Genomic DNA, 22,702 nt, shown 5'->3' on the forward strand with positions numbered 1-22,702 from the left:
CCACTGGGAACTCCTCAGAGCGGCAAAAGCACACTAGAGATTTGCACACTTACCCACTGCTTACACGGATGCCGCCTTGCCTTTGCAAAGTTATACAACAGTAAACTTTATAAGCCCCAGTTCCGGCTAGATGACATTTGGGTGCCAAATGAATAGGGTTTTGTCTATGAATTAGATCGTAAAATCATCCATAGCACAGACAGATCGGCTCACTGGCTATAAAACGTCACGTGGGGCCATTAAAGTAAGTTTTATGGTTTTGGGGAGTTGACATCCAACATTATATACCACATAACATATAATCTCACTAACGCTGGACTCCATTTGACTCTTTTGCAGGCTACGTGTGCTGCCTGGTCATTCAAATTGTCAATTTTAGGTCCAGAAGTGTCCAAACCACAAGTTCTCAAAACTCTCTGAAAAATGGCTCCCTCCAAGTTAAGGTAAGCTCTCGCCTCTCGAGTTTATTTGCACTCCGAAAAGTTTCTTGCTCTTCTTTCTCTCTGGCTCAGTAATGCTGAAACTGTCTCTGAATTAAAAAATGGGAGAAGAAACTTTTCCCTCTGCCCAAATTAGCAAAGTCAGAGCCAGCTTTGTGGGGGCAGCACGGTGAACAGCGCCTGTGGCCGAGCCGCATCCCAGGCCTAACTTTAATTGCTCACAATCGGGGATGTTAATGACTTCCGCTGCTCCCGCCGGCGTGCAAAAAGATGATTTTTTTGTGTGTGTGAGAATGGGTCTGTGTGTGAAACTTGGCAACCCCTGTCCCTCTTTCTAAGCTTGACCAGGTCCAGGCCCTTTGGGGGTCGCGGAGCTCTAAGATGCCCGGCCTGGGAGTTGAAGGGGCTCGGGCCACTGAAGTAGAAGGCTGAACTGAACTGGAGAGTTTGAAAGAAAGGCCAGGGCAGGGCCGAGGCCGATACTGGCGGGATTCCTTATGGGGCTGTGGCAATATGTCTTCGCGGGCCAGGGTCATTTGGCAGGACTGAATTGAGGCGGCGGCCTTCGATGCTGGGTTTCAGACTGGCTGGAGACAGCAGAAGCTGGCTGGGGCCCTGGCTGTGTGGCAGAGACCAGACTGCTAGCACCCACAGAATGCTGGGGGCAGCGGGTCCCCACCTAGGAGGTAGAGGGTACTCAGCTTCCCCCAACAGGGCCAGGCCCTGAACCCTGTTCGCCAGTTCTTTTCTTTTTGCCTCCGTGTTCTCACCCGCCTGTGAGTCTGAAGCAATAAACTTTATGGCCGGATTTAACTTTAGTCTTTGAATCCCCAGGCTAACTGAAAGGGGTGAAAGCGCTTTCTTTTCTTCCGCCTGCCTTTCTTCTGCCTCCCTTCTTTCCTTTTCCTCCATTTCTTTGTAGGAGAAAGACATCAATGCTCAGGACCCCCAAAAGGCAAGTTAGGTGACTCCCTAGATAACACTAAGGGCAGAGAGAAGCATACCCCTATACAACATGCAGACCAATTCCTTCTTCTGAAACTGTGCCTAAAGTTTTGAGGGAAATTGAGGTGTCTTCAATGCCCAACTTAAAAGTTCCTAGAGTCATTAGGTTGTTTTTCTTGACACACCATAAAGGGTAGTTTAGGAAGAAATTGCTCGTTTGTCAGTAGGAGATTTCCTTATCTCTTTTGTTATTTGTTCTTTCTGTTTGATCCCAGGAAATTTACATAATATATGTTTTCCAAAACAGTCTCCATAATTGCACCAATGAGTGAAGTTAGGTGAAATAAAAATTTCCTGGGTACAATTCCATCCGGGCCCCAGCCTCCCACGTCCTTCAATGGAAAAGCAAACCAAATAACTAGGGACCTGCTGGCCTGTTCTGGGGTCTTTTCAGGATAGGTACCCATCAGAGACCTAATAGATTTCCCCAATCCTGTTTGAAGAGCTCAGCCAATATTTCCACCTATATTTAGACATGAAACAAAAAAAAATGAAAATAAGAAAGGACTCTTCTTTTTCTCTGGAGCTGGGTAGGCCCCCCTTTTAAGTATTAGCTGCTAAAGGAATTGGCCAAGTGCTTAAAGAGAAACATTTTAAAGTGTTGCTTACACATACATCCCTCTCTTTCATTCAATGTAGACCCACAGAAGCCCCAAATTCAAAGATACAAAGAAAGAAAAACCTAGGACATTTGGGGGGGGGAACTCTCTTAAAAAAATCACACTTCCCCTAAACAGTGTGGAGCTGAGGACTCCACAAAGTTATTTTGTGTGGAGTGAATATTGAAACTTCAGTACTCAGGAAGACAGTGTCCATCTCTTAGAGTCAAAACTGGAGTCAAAAATTTTACATGAAAATGGCTTCTTACTACTTGATGTGTCTTGGGATGCTGGATTCTTTGTTTTGCTGCTCTGAGTTATTAGAAAATGCTGGGTTGTTGTTCTCTTTCGGTTATATGTCTGGTGATTTTGCTTGCCTAATTTTTGGTGGCTGAAACTAGGGGAGAAAAACCACCCAAGGGTCATAGAAATGCTGGTGTTCGTGGATGTATCTAGGAGAAAGAAAGCCTCCACAGCACCCGCTGGCCACACCCTGAGGTGTGGGAGTGGGTACAAAAGCTGATGGTATTGTATCGAACCAAATACATTCTCAGGGATCTTCCCCACAAATTAAAAAAAAAATAATACAGGCCATGAGTGGTGTCAGCTTGCTTATTTCTGTCTGTTTTAATCTTCACAAGGCTTAAGTAGAATTTAAGAGGGCAGGTTGACCCACGTGGAGTTAAGTGACTTTTGAGAAATACAGCATCCAGTTAGATCTATGGGACTGTTATTGGAGGAAATGTTTTCTTTCTGTTTTCATGGGAAGCGTACTTAAAAAGGTGATTGGTTATCTGCTCATTTTGTAGATGAGTTATATCTTTTTATGGATTCTTTTGAATCTTTTTTAAAAAGAGGAACACACACACACACACACACAGAGAGAGAGAGAGAGAGAGAGAGAGAGAGAGAGAGAGAGAGAGAGAGACCCTCCCACTGAGGGCTTTATGAAGACATCCAGCTTCAGTTGGTGGCAGAAATCTGTGTGTTCTCTTGTAAAAGGAGAAGGTAGCGGAAATGTGCAGAGCCCTGTTTGTTTCTCCAAACCAGGAAGAGTGTATTCCCTTGACTGTGAGTACCATAGGACACTTCTGGTAACACTTGCTTAGGGGTTTTTTAGGGTTTCCCTGGTCTAAACTCAAGCATCATGCCAAGATCCTTTTTCTCCTATGATTCCTCACTTTGCCCTGCTTCCTTTGGCTCTGGGAGAGTAAGACAGAGTTTTCTACCAGAAACAGTGGTTCTCACTTGTTGAGAGTTGGAGAATGTTGCATCCCTACAACCACAGTGCAGAAGATTGGCTGTTAGAGAGGAAGGCAACTGTTTCAACTTCCAAGATGCCCTTAACGACTCCTTCTCTGGCTGGAATCTCCTCCTGCCCTGCCCATCATAAAGAAGGCAGGGTAGCTTAGGCTGTAGCCCTTTGGCTTCCATTGGGGAAATTTTCTTCTAGCTAATGACAAGAGTATAAACAAGATGCCAAGACAAAAGTGAGGGGTTCAACCTAGGGGTTCAGCCAAACAGGGAGGGGGCTCCAGAGAACTAGTCTTCAGAACTGGAGGGGAAGCCCAGATTTGTTGTGCTTGGTGTTTTCTGAAAAAAAAATTTGTCCTTCCATCGATTCTATCTCCACAAACTGGTCTTTTCAATAATAATATTTGTTATGAAGGTTACTGGGTAATTATTGCGATTTTGTGAAGCAGTCCTTGCTGGAGGTGAAGTCTGTCATCGCCTAACAAATGGCGCCCATGCAGTTCACTGCCGGGTTAAGTAAATGCAGAGAATATAAATCTGCACACCCCAGGACCCGCCAGCAGAGCACGCTTTAGTACAAGTTCACAGTCAACCAGCCCGCCCGGGCCAGCTTGCCCAACAATTAAGGCTACGGCTTTATTTTTAAATAAAACAAAAACCGCCCCCACTCCCTTGCCAGATCACCCTCCCCCCTCTTTTCTTACACTTCTGCTTCAAAAGATTCTCTAGTTCTCCCCTAAACTGTCCTCTTCAGTGTGGTAGCCAGTGATTTCAAGTTAATCTAGCTCCTAATTCCTGACTTTAAAAAGGGGTGGGGGAAAGAGAGAAGAAGAAGAAGCAGGAGGCTGGTTTGACAGGAAACATGGTCACAAATACACAGAAATATACACTCCATCCTCTAATTCTAACTGAAAGTGGTAGGAACAGGACTGCCTAACATCTAGAGGGCCCCTTCCCCCTAAAGAGGGGGCTCGGGCTGTGTATCTTTGTGGTTAGCACATTACAACTGCAGGTCAAAAAGTTGAGGGTCAAAAGTTTACACTGTGCAGCACTCTTAGTCATCTGCCCAGACAGAGTCTGATGTCGATGTTAGAGCTGCGATCTTGACTATCAGCACAAAAGATAAAATGGCTCAGAGTGACGCGTGGATCACGGTGTGGACTCCAGGTGAACCCTAGTGGTTGAATGACCTCAATTACGGAGGAAAGGGTAGAAAATTCCTCTTTTTGGGAGTAATACATGCTGTATTTCATATTGAATTATCACTCCCATTCTGAGGGAATAGCAGCAGGTAAATAGGCATAGATTACCAAAACACCAAAACCTTAAATGCTGGAGGACCAAGAAGGGTTTGTGGGCTTGTCACAAAATAAAAATGCTTAGAACTCACCAGAGGATCGTTAAAATACCAAGAAGCAAGTTTCGAATGTTCCATTATGCCCCCTTTATATGAAAACAGGAGAGTGATTCTGATTAGTCTGGGTGTTTTTTTTTAAATGTTGTAATACATATAATAATCTCTAAAGTGGGGGGAAAAGGGCAGATATCTTGCAAAGAGTATTCTTGGCAAATTTCAAGTATAGATTATGCCCCCCCCCCAACTCACTAAATGCAAAGGATGTCAGAGCAGGGACATGGAAGCCCCAATGAAAGGGACAGGACTCCTAAAGCCACCACTGCCAGCAGGAAAATGCTTATCAATGTTACTATGTTCACATGGTTGGAAACATTTCTCTTATGTTTATTATGAAACCACTGTTGGCTATAAAGACTGCTACAATCTGCCAGATGAGTAACGGTATAGAAGGCAGGAAGCTGTGTTCCTCCATACCCGGACACATTGTAAAAGCACCAGGCTTCTGTTCTCCAGAAAATACTTCCAAAAAAGAGGTGTGGAACAGGGGTGGAGGATGAACTGAGGACATGGGAGTGAGCTAAGGAGGAGGGTGGGAGGACAGAAGAGAAGGGGAACCCTGGGTTCAAGAAGCAGACGGGGAACCATGCCTCATTTGTCTGCTGCAAATGAAGTGTTAACCAATATTTTATTTTTCATACATCTAGATTAGCTTTAAGTGTGTGGGTTGGAATTTGCTTTCTAGGGGACATAGTTTCCTTCCCTATGTGTTGACCTTCAAGTGATCGAGGGAGGAAAGCAACAATGAGAAAGAGAAAATATTTTTCTTCTTAATTTTAGGGCTAATTTAAGGACTCGGAATGTCACCCTTGCAGCTATGTTTGAGACAATCCCTACACATTCAGGATAATTAGATTTAATGGTGCCACGTGTATATTCAGGGGTAACATAAATATTTCCCAAATGTTGTCTTCATGAAAGCAAGGAACCCGAGTGCCTCTACTGTGCAATGTGTAAAGCTTTTACTCCGGCCAGGAGCTTGGAGCCAAATGGGGTTTGCCAGATGAAATGGAAGGTCACTGCTGTCATAGCAGTAAGCTCTTCACATCTGGTCGCTTGAAATGAAAAGAATAGAACCCAGATTCCTCCCTCCCCCCCTTCACCCAGAAATGAGGTCTCTTCCAGGGAATTTTTTCATTGTGTGTTTGGTTAAAGCCATGTGACATACCTAGGAAACGTTTTAGCACCAATACTCAAAAAACAGAATTTAGCTGTCTAGTGACAGAATGGACCTGTGGAAGCCACTGTTTTGAGAATGCTTGATCACTAGGGTTTTGTTTTGAATACCATCCTGGATAAATAATCCTGGGTAATCATCCTAAAATGTATATCAGTCCTTATGTCTGGACTGTATTTTTATTTTAAACCATCACCAGGAAATTACACACTAAAGAAATTAATTGGTAAAAATAGTCAGTCGAATGTTATTCCTCTATAACCAAATGCCTAGTGTAGGTAGAGGAATCCCTTAAATGCCACTACCAGGCAGTTTAAAATCCTGCCATTCCCCCAATTTGCTCCAGAGAAGTGCCTGAGATAGAGGACAGCCCAGAGGCCCTCACTCTAAAGAACAAAGGACAAATACAGTCAATACATCCCATAATGCTTACATTTCCTTTGCCTTTTACCCTTGGTTTTTCCTGGGAAGGACTGACCTGGGCAAAGCACCCGACTCTCTAAAAGACACTGTATAGACCTTTGAGAAGCGCAAAGTCCAAGGCTGAGGTGAACTTCAGGTCAGCGCGTCTAACAAATATGAAAATGTCGGCTGGTGAGGGCGAGCCTGTGACTTAACAAAGACTGTCAATGTGTAAGATTAATAAGAAACAAAATGCACACGGTGTCACTGTTCGGTCACTTTGAAACTTCGGACAGGGTTGCATTCAAGTGGGAAGGCTGTTCCAAATATATTCAAAATGATTCAAATCAGATTCAAACCAAGCTGCACACCCTGCCTCCTCCTAGTCCCCTTTCCTTCAGACTCCGGTCGCCTCTCCTTCTCCATCTGGAACTCGAGGGCATGATGAAAAGTTATTTCACTTAATGGGATTTTAAGAAAGCTTTTGGGGGAATATATGTTATCTCTGCACATGGAAATGAACAAATGTGCTTACCAGTTTCCCAAGGAAAAGATAGCGCTTCAACCCCGCTTGGGACTAGAGCCAGTTGGTGTGCGAAGATTAACATGCCCCTCTCTGCTCCATTCCAGGGCATCCCATCTTTTTCCCCTGGCAAGATGCTGCTGGTAAACCTGGGTTTGTTTTTCTAATTGAGTTAGTTTCTTCCTAGCTCTCCTTTGGTGTCTCGGATATTATGTAAAGGCAAGAGGTGCTTTTCTTTAGTTTTAACGTTTTTCAAAAGATTATTCGATTCAGTGGGATTATGCTATGGCTTGCTTGCCAAGGGAGGCTGTGGAAGGTTCAGGAAAGGCACTGAAACTGTTTATTACAGCCATAAATCTTGCAGTAAAATGTCAAAATGTCGGTGTGTGAGATAACACTTGGTGGTCCTGGCTCCGTGTGTGTTTATGATAGAAGCACAGAGACAAGTTACAGGCCTTGAGGGATTCTGTGCAAGCCCCATCTTCCTCAAGTCATAGAACCTCCGGAAACAGGCATCGCTAACTCATCCAGCTTAATCATATACAAAACAGTGCCAGTGTCTCCTCAATACTTAAAAGGAGAGACTCTGTAGACCATTCTGAGGCTAAACAACATGAATTCTGTGTCTCAATGCCTGTAAATAATATTAAACAGGCATGGTTAGGTCTCCTGAGCTCAAAACTGGTGACACCAGGAACCGGTGAGATTTCCTTATCATGCTTTTCCTCCAACTTGAAACATAGCCGGATGTGCAATACACATAAATTTGTATCTACAGTATATATATATATATATATGTATTACTTATGTTGATATATATACATATAATTTATGTATATATTTTCTTGCTAAAGAGGGCTAGATTTCCTCACTCCAGTCTATAGAGGATATCAAAAGATCATAATCAGTGCTGATTTCTGTCTGTGGCTCAGATTTCATTTAAAAAAATTCAGGGTGCCACAAGGCAGTGGACAGCTCTCTGTGGGCACAAGCACCCAGTGTGGAGAAACCTCTTTGTGTTCCTTCAGGACGATTCCGGTCTGAAGCTAACATGATCCCTTTTTAAACCTCTTTTCCTAAATTAAAGATTAGTCTCATATAATAGTCTTTATGTGACTAAGTATTAAACGACTATCCATCAAATGGATATATCCCAGCATTTAGTTGCCCGAATGAGTAACCGATAGAATTGAAGATAGAACTGGCGTTCTTTTTGAAGTGTCCCAGGCTTGGGTTATAACTTTCCTTGTCTCCGAGACTCAGTTGTGAGAAGGTTGTTGGTTTATATTGCTGTCTGAAAAATCAACTAGGTACACCGACTCAAATATCTCTGCTTTGTATGCCAGCGTGAGAGTTATTTTTAGACCGGTGACAGGCTAGTTTGCAGTGTTTTACTATCGTGCAAAGGGGATCTAGGCATGTCTGCTATTCAGAAGAGAGGGAGGAGGACAAACGCATCAGTATTTACTTCAAAGATCAACATTAGGTGGAATTAATAAGTAATTTATTTGTCAATAATGGCATAATTAGTTTACCCATCAAATTTCAATTACCAAATGGCAGACAACAGTCCCCCCTCTCTCCTTTCCGGAGCTACTGATATCGTTAATATGCTAATTTTCAGCAATTCAGAAATTACAGGCTGTCCTGTAAATATAACCCTAGCCCCAGATACAGCCTGAGGACACAACACCCAAAAAGAGGAGAGAGAAAAAAAAAGTTAGAAAAGAGCAGTTGACGATCAGACCCGCCAAGGGGTTTTATTCTATGTCAAGCTTGTTTCTGTTTGGGGTTTGTTCTGTAATACGAAGTTACTGGATTCGAAAGCCGGGTTGTGTGCAGGCGTCACCTCTCCATCCCCACTCCAGGGGAGGCCTCACCACAGCGCCGTAAAGGAGACCTGTTTTGCTAGCTTGTCAGCGCCTCCATATATAGGAAGGTTCCAGTTCGGAAATAAAAAATGCTGTAAGAATTCTGCCTCTGGAAAAAAAGAAAGAAAGAAAAAAAAATAAGTACCCTGCGGTTTTACTGGGCTGTCCTCCCTGTACATCCTTTAGTATTGTTTAGCGGCTCATTCCACCCACCCTTTCTGTGCGGCTCCAGGCCGGCTTCGCAAGGGACTCCCTCGACAGCCGGGTGGAGGTGCAGGGTGCGGGTAAAAAACAAAAACAAAACACGGACGAGAAAAATGGGTCTGTAGGCCTCCTCCGTTTTATTTCAGGGCTAGGATAAAAAGTCAAGGTCTGCCTCTTGGTCCCAGAGTCCTTTCCTCTCCTGGAGGGCTTCGAACCCTCGGAGGATCACCGGAGGCCTGGATGGACTGGAGGTCAGCGCTGAGCCGTGGAAACCAGCTGCCCCGAGGCCTCTGTCGGCCCCAGACAGACGTGGGCAGAAAGAGGGCTCGACAGGACCCACAGCCTAACGGGCCCCGACTTCTCAGCCCGAATCCAAGTTGGGGGGCAGAGGCACCCAAGCCCCAGCTCACGCCTCCCGCCCGGGTGGAGAGCCGCATCCATCACGCCCTCGCGTGTTTCCTGATCCGGGTCCGCGCGCGCCGATCGTCCATTGGCCGGGTCGCGGCACGTGGGGCGCGGGGCGGGGCGCGCAGGGCTGCGGGGAGCGCGCGCGCGGGGCGGGGGAGGAGCGGCGCGAACTTTGGCGGCGACGGCGGGAGGGGGAAGGGCAGGCGTTTGACAGCGGGGGGAGGGGCGGGCGCCCGGGATGGGGTGGGGGGGCCTGGGAAGCGCGGCGAGAGGGGGAGGGGCCTCAGCGAGCGCAGAAAAACGACACCGCGAGAAAAATTAGTATTTTTGCACTTCACAAATTAATGACCATGAGCTCGTTTTTGATAAACTCCAACTACATCGAGCCCAAGTTCCCTCCCTTCGAGGAGTTCGCACCGCACGGCGGCCCGGGCGGAGGGGACGGCGGCGCGGGCGGGGGTCCCGGCTTCCCGCGGCCGCAGACCACCCCGCACCTGCCGGCCCCGAACCTACGCGCTGCCCGCCAGCCCCCCGCCTACTACGCGCCACGGGCGCGCGAGTCCAGCTACCCCGGGGGCCTGTACCCCGCGCCCGCCGCCGCCTGCCCCTACGCCTGCCGCGGCGCCAGCCCCGCGCGACCCGAGCAGTCCCCGGTCCCCGGCGCGCACCCCAGCCCAGCCCCTGCGCCCCCTCGGCACTGCGCTCCAGGCCCCGCCACACCGGCTGTCGCGACGGGGGGCAGCGCCCCCGCGTGCCCGCTGCTGCTGGCGGACCAGGGGCCGGCGGGCCCGAAGGGCAAGGAGCCGGTGGTGTACCCCTGGATGAAGAAGATCCACGTGAGCGCCGGTATGTGGCGCCGCTGGGAGGGCAGCGGGCGAGGGGACGCGGGGCAGGGCGCGGGAGGGGAGCCCCCCATCTGGCCCGCGCTTTGGCTGTGGGTGTGTATGCGCTGCCCAAAGCCTGGTCCCAACGTGAGAACCCTTTTGTACCCAGGGTCCCTTTATCCCAAGATTTACGAGACGCCAAACTGTTAGGGCAGTAATTATAGCCCCCATAAATTTAATTGCCCTGGCAGAGGCTCCGGGCCATGTGTCTTTGAAGCTTTTCTTCAGCCCCAATGCCCAGCACCATTCTTTATGGCTCTCGGGTGTTTCCCGTTGTCAATAGCCTGTGAAACATTTTCTTTGCCGTTTTATGTATCTTGCGTGAACTTGGTGTCAGGTTATTATATAATGATGATGTCCAATTGCTCTTCTCCACCCTATCTCCTCTCTCCTCCTCTCCTTCTCTTCCACTCCCTCCTCCTTGGCCTTCTCCTTCGGGGTCCTGGCGTTCAGTCAACCCCAGTTATAACGGAGGCGAGCCCAAGCGCTCTCGAACCGCCTACACCCGGCAGCAGGTCTTGGAGCTGGAGAAAGAATTCCACTTTAACCGCTACCTGACCCGGAGGCGCCGCATCGAGATCGCCCACACGCTCTGCTTGTCTGAGCGCCAGGTCAAGATCTGGTTTCAAAACCGGAGAATGAAGTGGAAGAAAGACCACAAACTTCCCAACACCAAGATGCGATCTTCCAACCCTACCTCGGCCCCTGCCGGCCCGCCTGGGAAAGCACAAACTCACAGCCCCCACCCCCATCCCCACCCTCTCCCCAGTGCCTCCACACCCATTCCCTCCTCCTCCATATAACCATCTGGGGACCAAATCAGTTTCTGTCACTTACCTGCCCTTCTCCTTTCCTGCTCCTATTCTCATCCACTCCTCCCCAAGGAAACCATATCATACACCAAAACAAAATTCAACTTGCTGGAAACCATAACCAAAAAGAAGAGAGTATCCCTGGTAAGTGTCTGTGCGATCCCCAGGAGGACATCTGCCCTGGACACTGCATAATGAACAACCTGCTGACCTGGAGGACAGCCTTTCCAGGCTTGGATACCTATGAGGTATCCTAGGGTCGTCGGCTTGTCATCGAAGACCCTTGAGTCAGCTGGACAGCGCATGCTGACTGGGGATATGTACTTGTATCTTTGTTACAAGCAGAAGAGGCTGTCCCAGCTCCCTGACCTTCATCTTCTACATTCAGGCAGCTCACATGAGCTTTACTGAGTAGACATTGTGGACCTCACCAGATTATTTAATTCTCAAAATGTGTAGACCTTGATGGTAGGTGTGGCATGTAGTTTCCTCTTCATGCATTTATTTAAGATACTGTTATAGAGATATTGTTGTCTTATTCTTGGGCACAATCTTGGGGGAGAGGGCAATGCAGTTAGATCCACTTGCAACTGTACAAAGTGGTATGGCTGTGTCAAAAGGAATGTGCTAAGAATAAACATTTTAAAAAACATTGAAGACGTAAGAGGCAGATTTGTATGTATTCCAAGCTTTTCATAAAAACAAAAGTACAAAGAAACCAATTCCTCTTGGTGGAGATATTTGACCTGTGTGCAGAAGCCTTGTAGACAGTGTGAGCTGGGGTCACATTCTGAGTGCTCTAGAATTTGTGTCTGTGTGCATATGTGTGTGTGTTCAACTTGATCTGAATTCTTGTCAAGCTTGACCCACTATGGAAATGTTCCAAAAAGCAGAAGGCTCTTGAGTCCTGAGAGGGCTCCTCTTCTTTCCAAACTTGGCCAGGCTTTCAGGCTTCAAGTCTCTGTAAGGCATCGAAACATGTCCGTCCCTGCAATGAAAGGTGAAACCGTGCAGAGCAGAGGCCCAGGAGTTTCTGCAGCTGTTCCCCAGGATGAACTCTGAGCACACTTGGAAAGAGGCGGGCCCCTTGGCGTTCGTTGCACCTTCACACTTAATCTGCCTGTTTCCCTGGAGATAAAAAATAGTTTGTGCAAAGGGTTGAGATTGCTTTTTGTTTTTTTGGCTGGTCTGACAGTCTTCTCGCTGAACACAGCTTGGGAATTTTTGTTTGCTTCTTTAAGAAGAGCTTTTAGAGTCAAGTGAACTTTCCCCACCACACTCTCCAAAGTATCCTCTGAGGGAGTAAGAAGTATAATGACACCCCAAAATACACCCTATGCAAAGTAGAGTTGAAAGAGTTCACTGTTGGAAGAAAGCCAAACTCTGATTAGGGTCACTTTCCTCAGTGCTGGGGGAGGGGTTTTCTGTGCATACCCAGAGATCTAGACCTAAATGGTGAAAAAAAAAAAAAAAAAAAAAGAAACTCCTCTCTCTATCTCTGTAACCCTAGTACTTGTTCATTGGTTGAAATTTGATACTCAGGCATCACACACACACACACACACACACACACACTCACACACACACACACACACACACTGTACATAATATTAGAACTGCCACCTGGCCTTGAAGCAGAACAGTTTTGGGGTTTGTAATAAATGTACAGGAGGGAAGGGATGTTCACCTACTTCTGTAACATCAGAGGGGATTTAAAACCATTTCCATAAGTGGGACAAGCTCAGCCACCCTTGCTATACTGAGTACAAGCAAGCCCAGGGGCAGGGGTGGGAGAATCTGTTCTCTGCCTGTAGGTAAACTAGCTTTTAGAAAGAAGTGATGGGCTGTAGTCTCTGAGAGACCAAGAGAATTCATGGGGGAAAGGAGTATACATATGGCTTCCCAAGTCAGGAAGAACCTGGCAAAAAGTGCATTTTATAAGGTGTGAACAGGCACTGAGCATTTGTGGAGGCAGTGTAGCAACAGCTACAACTTATTAACTCCCCTACTACACGCACTTGTAAAGCAAAATTAAATCACACTGAAAATAGCAATTTCCCCAGGAATCATTAATCACCTCATACAATAAATACTTCTTTGTAATTCAACAGCAATTCTGAAAGGCATTCTCTGGGAAGTGTCTTTGGAGGGAAGAGGGGTCCTCTTGCACATAATGCTTTCTCAGGCAAAGAGGCAGCATCTTGCTTGAATGCATATGTATTTACACGCACGCGCACACACATAGGCTCTTAGTGAAAACTGAATGTCAAGCCACAAAATCTCAAATGGCAGATTTTCATCACTTAAGGTAAATTCTTATATTTCTCCTCAGTGGGGAAGGAAGGATGTGGGGCACAAACTGACTTCATTCTGGAGCTATTGGTGGGTAGGTGAAGGGGGTGCCTTTCATTTGTCCATTCAGAAAAGGAAACAAGAGACAAGATCCTTTTTTTATTAATGCTGTTTTGGGATAAGATGTCATGTTTGCATTGATGATTAAGATACTGGTGTTTTGCAAAACCAAAGTTATTGAAAATGCTATGAATGATTATGCCATTTCTTCATGGTGGGTGTTCTATTTGTGATCCAGGCAGCCTTTAGGGGAGCTCGCTAGAACAGCTTAGAAAATCTCACTGTGCACTCTGAAATCGTTCATTGTCTGCCCTTTGTCAGGGCAGCCATGAGAGTTCACTGAGAGGACAGATTTTCTATCTCATTAATTGTTTTTTTTTTTAAAGCAAACCTACTAGTCCTTCAAACCCTTGACCTTTAAGGACAGTATTTTGTGTAAACTCTGTAGTTCTCTTACCAAAACGACCCTTGCCCATGCTCCCCCTCCCACTTTTCCCCTCTTTTCCTCCCATCCACAATCATCCCCTTTAGTCACAGAGCCAAGCTGTGCATGCCTCTGGAGAGAAAAGTTTTGTCAACATCTGAAATCAACCTAAATCGGGTAGGAGACACTTTAATGGTCACAGTTTGAATTAAGTACTTAACACTCTCCCCCTTGAAGAAAAATGGCAGCTTGCAGGCTTTCTGTGCTAGTTTCGCTGAAATCTACGATATACCCGGTGTTTTATTACAGCAGGAATTCATCTGTGACAGGCATAGTGGAGTACTTAATACCCAGGATGGAGCTCATGGGAAGATTACCCAGATATATGGGGTGGGCTCACTCACACTGTCTCTGTCTTTATATCGGCAATCCCAGAGTGCCCTAGTCCCTCTACTTCTTCCCCTTCTCCCCATGTCTTCTGGACACCACTAAGCTCTCAAACTGTGCCACTGTCCCCTGCTGCCTTCCCTCTAGCAGTTCCAACACAGAAACAGATCAGCAACTCTTTAGAGTGGAAGGAGAGACACTCCAAAGAATACATGTAGTAAATGAAGACCTCGGGCTTCTGATCCCCACGAGTGGGTTCTGTACAAGCAATAGGCCTTCGCCACCATTCCCTTGCTCTCTGCATCAATAGGTGTAGTCCTACAAGGAAAAACTCAGTCCTAACCTTTTCCAACTGCTTGTTCCTGGCATCCCTTTCTTATACACTGCATCAAGGGGGAAAATATTTTGTACTTAAAAGAGGATGGTGTGCGCCTGGTGGTGGTGGTGGTGCATACCTTTAATCCCAGCACTTGGGAGGCAGAGGCAGATGGATCTCTGAGTTTGAGGTCAGCCTGGTCTATAGAGCAAGTGCTAGGATAACCAGGGCTACACAGAGAAACCCTGTCTTGAAAAAAACAAAAGGAAACAAAAAGGATGGTATACAGGGCAGAGGAGGAGAAGAAATGGGGTAATACCAGGGAGGTGTCATGAAACCTAATCTGTCACTGCTGCCTTAGAACTCAGATGTCCCCATTTCTAATCTGAAGATGTTAAGACGAAAGAGAACTGGGGGGCATCTTAGTTTAGTTGTCGCAGTGTACAGAAGAGGAAACTGAGGCAGTTGGATGACTCTCTTCAAGTTCCTTATGCTAATGAGAATGTGGGTTGTAGAACCTTTGGCACCACTCTGGATGGGCAGAAGTGCATCGACATCTTTCTGCTGCAGGGTAAACAGGAATAGAGGACTGGAGATGGGTATCTAGGCTTGCGCAGATGGGTGGGGTCACAGGTGTGTGTATAGTCTGGAGGAAGAAGGGATGTGTTCCTAAAGCTGCCCTGGGAGATGATGTAACTGAACTGCCTTATCCTTGCCACTCAAGCAGGTGCACTGGCCACTCTGCTCAGGTGAGGGTGCCTACAGGGCTGGTGGCCCCAGAATGACTAATTCTGCAGTGCTCAACCCAGCATGTCCATGGCATTCCCTTTTAGGACAAGAATGGTTGTGTTTTGGAAACCTGGGGAACAAAAAAAAAAGCCAAGTATGGACCTTGGTTGCCACTGATAAAGGTGTAGCGCCTGTTAGAGTAGAAGGAGATATTGAAATTGTGATCTTTGTGGTCACGTGACTCATTAAATAATTAACGCAGATCGTCAGGAATGGATCTGAGTCATCAGGGCCTCACTAGGAATGCATCTCTCAATAGTGAGACTTCATCTTCCTCTTTGATTTTTAAATACACACACCTTCAGACCTATCTCCAAAGGCTTAATTTAACTCCACCAGGAAGGCAGAGCCTTTTGGTGTGGAAAACGGAGCTGTCCGGCGCTTACCAGGTCCAAGGCTTTCTTGTAAGATTGCTGCGAGTCCAGGGAGGCTCTGTGTCCAGGGAAATGTGAGTTTCTTCCTTCCTTCCTTCCTTCCTTCCTTCCTTCCTTCTTCCCTCCCTCCCTCCCTCCCTCCCTCCCTCCCTCCCTTCCTTCCTTCCTCCCTCTCTGGTTGCTGACTAAGTGGGACAGAAGTGCAGACAGTTGGTAATGTTCTGATTCACGCTGGGGAAGGCTGCAGAGATACCACAGGAGGAGCACGCGGCTTTGTTCAATTTTTCCCGGTGTTCATAAATCACTGGCGCTAGGCAAGCAAGGGAGCAAGTAGATGCCAAAAAAAAAAAAAAAAGAAAAAAGAAAAAAAAAAAACGCGGGAGAGGCCACAAAGGCTGCAGCCATTGCAGAGAGAGAGACCTGAGCAGCGTCTCTCCGTGACTCACTAGTCTGAAGGATTTATGGGGAACAGGAACCTTGAATATTAGATTTAAGGATAAAGAGATAGCAACAACAATAATAGCCATAATAATTACAATACTCCCAAACCTTGTGTGTGGTAGGGGTTGTGGAGGAGGGCTGGGGCACAGCAGATCTTTCTGGGATGAGGTTGAGAGGCAAAGTACATGCCCTAGGCCCCCACCCTACTCAGGATCACATCAGGAGTCCCAAGGCTAGGGGTATCTCTCCTTGAAGACACAGAGCAAGAGCTTGCACAAAACAAAAGGGTCACAAGTGGATTCCGGTCCTGAGCATCCTTATGGAGGGTAAAGGCTGTGGGTGCATTTGTGGCAGAAGGCAGCTGCCAGTTTGCTGCCAAGCCTCAGCATTCTAGGAGGCTCCCGAGCCAAGAGTCAGGCAATTCCCCAGCTCCTTGGTACTTCTTTCCTGGCTATCAGCTAGCTTGCATAGGTGTAGGACAGACCTACACAGGGCTGGTTTGGAGCAGGCTGGCAGGTGGGTACTGATTGGGTTAGGGTCAGGACCATAGAAGCAAAAATGCTGCACAGACCCAACAGAGGACTAACAAGCTGGGGTCATTCTCTGCACTTTCCTGACCCCCCAAAAGCTATCATTTGGCCATTTTCTAGTTAGCAAGCAAGGGAGTGCTAAAACAGGGAGGCATGAGGCTGCAGGAGAGTCGGTTGGGGCTGGGGGGGGGGGGAGTGAAAGGCTTGTATTTATTGTCCAGCACTTTGGTCTTACTTGGTTTCTAGCAGCAAGAGTTGGTCCGTTCTTAGGGACTGGGCACTGCTTTAGCCCACCAGGACCAAGAAATAGCTTGCCCAGTCCTTCAGTGAACCAGAAGACAAAACCTCCCAAGACTGCCCCTGATCTGTGAACTGAGCAGGGCTCTGATTTCCCGCCAACAGAAATGAGCGCTATTAGTGAGGTTTCAGCAGAGCCTGTGATCGAATGCTTCCAGACAAGGCTTCCCATTGTTTGCAAAAGAAAATAAAGCTTGCCTTCACATTCCCCAAGTTGGGGTACAAGCGGAGCTCTGCCAGCGGATCCCGCATCACCAGCAAAAGCCATCTTATTTTCCCCCCTCTAACTCATTCTCCAGCCCCCAAGCTATGCAAAAGGAAAAGGAGATTGTGGGCGCAGAGATGGAGGATTGTGGGTGCAGAGATGGAGTATGTATTCGTTTTACAAAAATAAATCACCATCTTCGGGCCATTTGTAGACTGGAATATTTCGAGCTATGAGTGCGTCTCATGGACCAGTGCCCTGGCGACAATTCCGTGTCCGCGTCACCCTGGGGCCACCCTGGCGCCCACAGAGGACACATTTCTAACTCCAGTCTTCATTCCCTTCCTTCACAGCCACCATTCACCCTCTGCTGTTTATTTGTCTGCAGAGTGCCTGGACACTGGAAAAAGCGAATCCCTGAGCACCTGGAATCGAAGAGCATTCCAGGTTCAGATTTAAACATCTTTGGAGGTAAGTGTTGCACCAAATTCTTTCTCAGGCTTGAGACTTTGCACCAGGAGGCAGGGAGAAGTGTACCTCCCCCACTCCTGGCAACTAGAGCTGGCTGAAAGAGGTTTTGGTCAATATTTAACTTTGGTAGACTTTAGAGCTGGGCTGCAGCATGACCATGTGGGCATGAGGCAGACAAAGAGCAGGCTCCAAAGCCTGTAGTAGGTAGGGGCAGAGGGTGCAGAAGCAAAAGAAGAGGTAGGGAGAGCCAGAGGGGTGTGTTTGTAACTCTCCACAAGCCCCAAACAGACACCCTGCTGCAAACCAGAAGGAGGCAGGAGCCAGGGCAGCAAGGTGACTGCAGTGTGCTCTGTGGCTGGGGAGACTGGGAAGCTGTGCGTCCTGAAATTGCCAGCCAGTTCCAGCTCTGAGCTGAGAAAACTTGTCTCCGCCACCTGCGTTCTGTCTGACCAGAAACTTCTTGCGATGGCAGTTTTTCCAGTGTGCAGGCCCTGCTCAGGCCGAGTCTACTCCAGTCTTTTCCTCAGAGCACACCCACAGTGCTTTCTACAGGAAAAGCCCAGATCTTCTAGCTCGGAATGTTTTCTTTTTTCTATTTGGAGCAAGGGAAAAACTCTTTAAAATTCTTTTCAAGCTCTGGCTTAATTTGTTCTTTTAGTTTGAGATGCAGGGAGGTGATTACTGTGGTTTATTACCTTGTAAAGGAGCTATAAATTATGGTCCTGTGGTCCTGTTTGGGGGAGGGATTGCTAGAATAGTTTTCAGAAGTTTAGTGCGAAAGGATGAGTTTGCTTTGTTCTTTCAGGGGTTAAACCTTTTTCCCCTGGTGCTGGGAATGGAACCCAGGGCCTCTGCACATAGTAGGTGAGCACTCTATCACTGACCTATGAGGTACCTCCAACCCAGGGATTACTTCTTTTAAAAAAAATAGCCAAACTTTTCAAATTTTGTGTCAGTTTTCTAAGTCCAAATCTTTCCTAAAATTTCCTCCCCAGACAGATATCAGGTTGTCAGTTAATTCCAATATGCTATTTAATGGTGCTTTATGGCTGGGATGCAGTTTGGGATACCATTGTTTTTATCAGATAGGAAGTAAACAGTCCTGGTAATGGAGTTACTGTCTCAGCTGTGGGTGTCTGTTTCTATCAAGCATAGAAGGAACATTTTAGCCATTTACAACTCAGTGTGTGTACATGATTTGCATATCTGTCGACCTTGAAAGCTGCAGGAGTATAAGATGATATACGCATTCACTTGTGTCTCGAGAGCTGAAGCACATTTGTACTGCAGTTGTAACCACAGGAAATATCTCATGGTAAATAAAGATTTATCATTCAAGTATAGTTTTGATAGAGAAATCAGATTGCCATGTTTGAGAACAGATATATCTAATCTAACAACAGCCTGGCAAATATTGACTAATAGTCTGTACGCTTGGTCACCTGCTCCTCCTGAGCCAACTTTCCCCCAGTTTGGCTCTGGCGGCCTGGCTCATAGCTTGGGTTCTCAGCCCTGGCCAGAGTGAGGGGAAAGGGTCTGGTGACCACCCTCTCCAGCCAGTTTTGCTTCAGGAAAGTGGAAACCAGGGTGCTGAAGGAAAACTCAGTTGTTGGGTGCCTGTGGGGGTTGCTCAGCCTAACTTCACCCTTACTTCACACTTAGAGGGTTTTTTTTTTCTCAAAAGTTAAATTTCTTTTGACTGCCTCAGATTTCCAAATCACCCACATCAGTCCTCAATGTTAATTGTTAAGCAGCAGTTGGTGCATTAATGGATGTGTTAGTGTCATGGAGGCTCCAGCATGGGATTGGGATGCCAATGGGCTTCACTGAAGCTAAGGCATTTCTCTGAAGCAACGCCAGGGATTGCTACCATTGACTTATAGCCTCAAGAGTTTCAGTATGCTTGGAAGTGTTGAGAGTGTTCAGAGGGGGCCCTCACCATCTTTGCAGAAACCTAGGGAAGAGAGTTGTTGGGCCATATTCCTAGGTCTCTCTGTGGTATCTGGAAAGCTCAATGTGAATGACTGGGGAATGGGTGTCACATGTCACATGTCACATGGGGCAGACAACACAAAGACGAGTGGATTGACTCCTTGGAAGACAGAAGAATATATTATGGAAGCCAGCATTTGGTCTGTTCTTTATCTCTCAAACCTGGGCCAGACAGGTTTGGATTCTTGCTTTCCAGCGCCTGAGTCAGCCATGGCTAGGATGGTTTCTATGGAAGTCTTCCAGCTAGAACCCCAGAAGTGTGTTGCCACCAGCTTAGGCTAGCACTCACTTCCAAGGTCATGATTTGAACACCCCCATCATTCATGAGAAAGTCTCTTGACTTATGTTCTCAGCAGACTCCCTTTGGGTCCCTTCTGGTGAGAAAAGATGGGGGAAACTCATACACAGTCTCCTGTAGTTTCTACAAGTAAGTCCCCACACTTGGGGCCAGCTGAAGAGTAACCCTCCAGAAATAAAAGACACTCAAGGTTTAGAAATCAGGACTAGGGATGTTTAGACAGTCTGTGAAAAGGTTGAAATGTGTGGGTGATGTCACCAAACAGAAGGCAAGAGTAGGGGTGGAGATTGGGAGGACAGTGTGTTTGCTTTAGCCAGGTTCTACTGAGCAGAACTGGTTCAGTTCAGTTTCAACTGTTAGCTGTGGAGTTGTCTTAGGGCCAGAGTGAGCAGAACGGTCTACAGGGAGGGTCTCAGGTTGTCTTGTAGGTTAGCACAGGAGACTCCAGTGGAGTTCAATGCTTCCCCCTATTTCAGAGGCAATTAGATCATTTCCTCTTACATTTTTCATCTTTAAAAGCATATAATTTCATGTATCACTCAGCTATGCACGGAGGAAATGCATAAGTATGGGTTTGGCTAGGGCATTAGGTCTCTCCAGATTTAGCAAAATCTTGATCCACAACTTTATAGTGGAGCATGGCTTTCCTAGTAGGTTGCCACTGAACAAAACCACTGGACTTGGAGAAGAGACATTAACATTTTGTCAGGTAATTATAGGCCTTTTGGTTTCTCCAGTGGCTGTGGTGTATGGCGTGGGTGTTAGCAAACTCCATACAATTGCATGCCATGAAGAAATCTGCTGACTGATCCACCGACTAGCCAGTCATTTCTGGGCTTGGCTCTTGCCTTTTGATATCCGGGTCTGTGGGTCAGAAAAGCCTGGAGGGGGTAGGGTTAGGCATGCTGAATTCAATTTGTCTGTGGAAGAGAGGCCATAGGAAAAGTTAAGTGGACACTAAGAAGACAGAGAGCTTTGCTGCTGTTCCCTTATGTTTGGAGCTTGTGTAAAGAAATGGAAGTGCAGATAAGTTCCTTTGTGTGGTATGTATGTGTGTGGGGTACCCCCTCATGGTCCTGCTGCTGAGACAGAATTCTGACCCTCCTATCCTGGACAAGATCCCCTACTTTTCCTCCCCCAAATCGAAATGTTCTGTTTGGAAATCTGGTTCCTTCAGTGACTCCCTATTCCAAATAAAAGGATTTGAGATGTAGCCACGTGAGCACATAACAGTGCTCATTACTGTGGCGTTTGGAGCGGAGACCCAGGAAGGCTTCATCTGTGATTACGTTTTCTAGATTCTCTTTAGAGCGAGAGCTTCCCCCCCCCCCACCCCCACGCACCCACCTCCTCCTTCTCCTCCTTTCCCTTCTCCGGAGCAGGCGCTCTTCCAGCGGCTTGCAGTTTTCAGTTCTCATGGAGCAGTTCTGGGCAAGCTAGCCGATGGGACTCCAGGCCATACCAGGAGGATGGAATTTATTTTAAGGTATTTCCTCTGATTGTTCATATCTAGAGTGAGTTATGGCTAGGAGAGACAAAGGTCAGGCGAGGAGACACTGGATCATGGACAGGACCCTCAGCCTCTGTCTTCCTTTGTTTCTGTTTTAGAACCGAAAGCAACTGAAAGACTCCCAGTAGCACCTCAGACTCTGAGGTTAATTCCCTCAGAAAATATTGTGAGGTGTAAAGGGTATTTGGGGGCTACTAGATGGACAAGTACTCTCTAGTATTCGGGTTGCTTTGTCCCACTGCAACCTGGGCTGAAGTCCCAGGAGCTAAGCCCCAGGCAGAGGAAGGCTTGTGGTGTCTGAGGTAGCTGTGGTCAGGCAGAGGTGGCCAGCAAGAGGCTAGAATGGCCAGCCCTCATGAAAAGAGTGGGGGCCAGCAGCTGAGAAGGGGAGCGTCTCTCCATTTGGCCAGTGTTTACTGAGCAGGATGGAGGGTTAGGGCTGACCTGGGCAGCCTGAGCAGACAGGAGAGGAAAATCAATGAGGATGATGTGCAGATGCACTGTCATTTTATTGATGATGCTTCCAGGCACTTTGTCCACCGTTGGGTTGCAGGGGCAGAGTTCCCCTAGCCGGACCCAATGAGTCCAACCTGGAGGGCCTGCCATTGTTTCCAGAGCAACATCTGCCTGGGACGGATGGAGAAAGGCAGCTTAGACCTCGGGGAAGCTTGGCGTGCTGGTGAGCCTGCCAGTCGCTTGGAGGTTGATTTTCTTTTCAGAAGGGGATTGGGGCTCAGTTTGTACTTCCATCAGCGTTTTTTGGTTTGGGTGTTTGCTGTATACCCCCAAGACAGCCTGAGTTAAAGAACTGGCCTGTGTGCCCAAAATCAGAGGGAATTTTGTAGCTATCGTCCTCAGCAAGCAGAGACAGGCATTTCTCTGGCTTTATATTCCCTGAAAGGGAGCTGTTGCCAGCCTGGAGGCAGATGAGTTAGACTGTGTGCTTCCAAAGCACTGGTCAGGCCAGGGCTAATTGGGCTTTGGGGACTTTCTGCTCCTGGGAAGAGTGGAAGGAAGTCTTTGGAAAGGTGGAAGAAATTGCGCTTTACTTTGCTCCTTGGAGCAGAGAAAGGGGTGCCTGGTGAGGAGTTAGAATCAAATTTGCTCTCTTTAATAAAACAAAAGGCCATATTTCCTTATTTACAAGACGAAAACAAATCAGGCTTCCTCTGCTTGAGTGAGATTTACTTTCCCTGAAAGAGCCGATTCTGCCTTCCCCATGCCGACCTCCGTGGTAACAGTGCTTAACTGAGGCCGTTTCAAGTGCTCTAAAACACCCCTTGGAAATAAAATGTTAGCTTTAATTGCTGTTCAATTACTTGT

The 22,702-nt window shown here is 47.1% G+C and overlaps 2 protein-coding genes across 2 annotated transcripts in view; both read left to right on the plus strand.

Moving 5' to 3' along the window:
* The window catches only part of Hoxa3 (homeobox A3), a 43,910-nt gene that overhangs the window by 11,769 nt on the left and 9,439 nt on the right, over positions 1 to 22,702 (plus strand). Inside the window, exons 2-3 of the mRNA XM_041640745.1 lie at positions 340 to 443; positions 17,497 to 17,579. The gene's annotated coding sequence lies outside the window, so the exon portion shown is untranslated. The remainder of the gene's footprint in view (positions 1 to 339; positions 444 to 17,496; positions 17,580 to 22,702) is intronic.
* Hoxa4 (homeobox A4) lies at positions 9,557 to 11,101 on the plus strand. The gene is made up of 2 exons (XM_041640749.1): positions 9,557 to 10,143; positions 10,635 to 11,101. The coding sequence occupies exons 1-2, from the start codon at positions 9,642 to 9,644 to the stop codon at positions 10,982 to 10,984; spliced, it is 852 nt and encodes a 283-aa protein (XP_041496683.1). The 5' UTR covers positions 9,557 to 9,641; the 3' UTR covers positions 10,985 to 11,101.

Source organism: Microtus oregoni, unplaced genomic scaffold (genome assembly GCF_018167655.1).
Source record: "Microtus oregoni isolate MIOR12 unplaced genomic scaffold, Mior012 000064F_ref0000363, whole genome shotgun sequence".
Lineage (NCBI taxonomy): Eukaryota > Metazoa > Chordata > Mammalia > Rodentia > Cricetidae > Microtus > Microtus oregoni.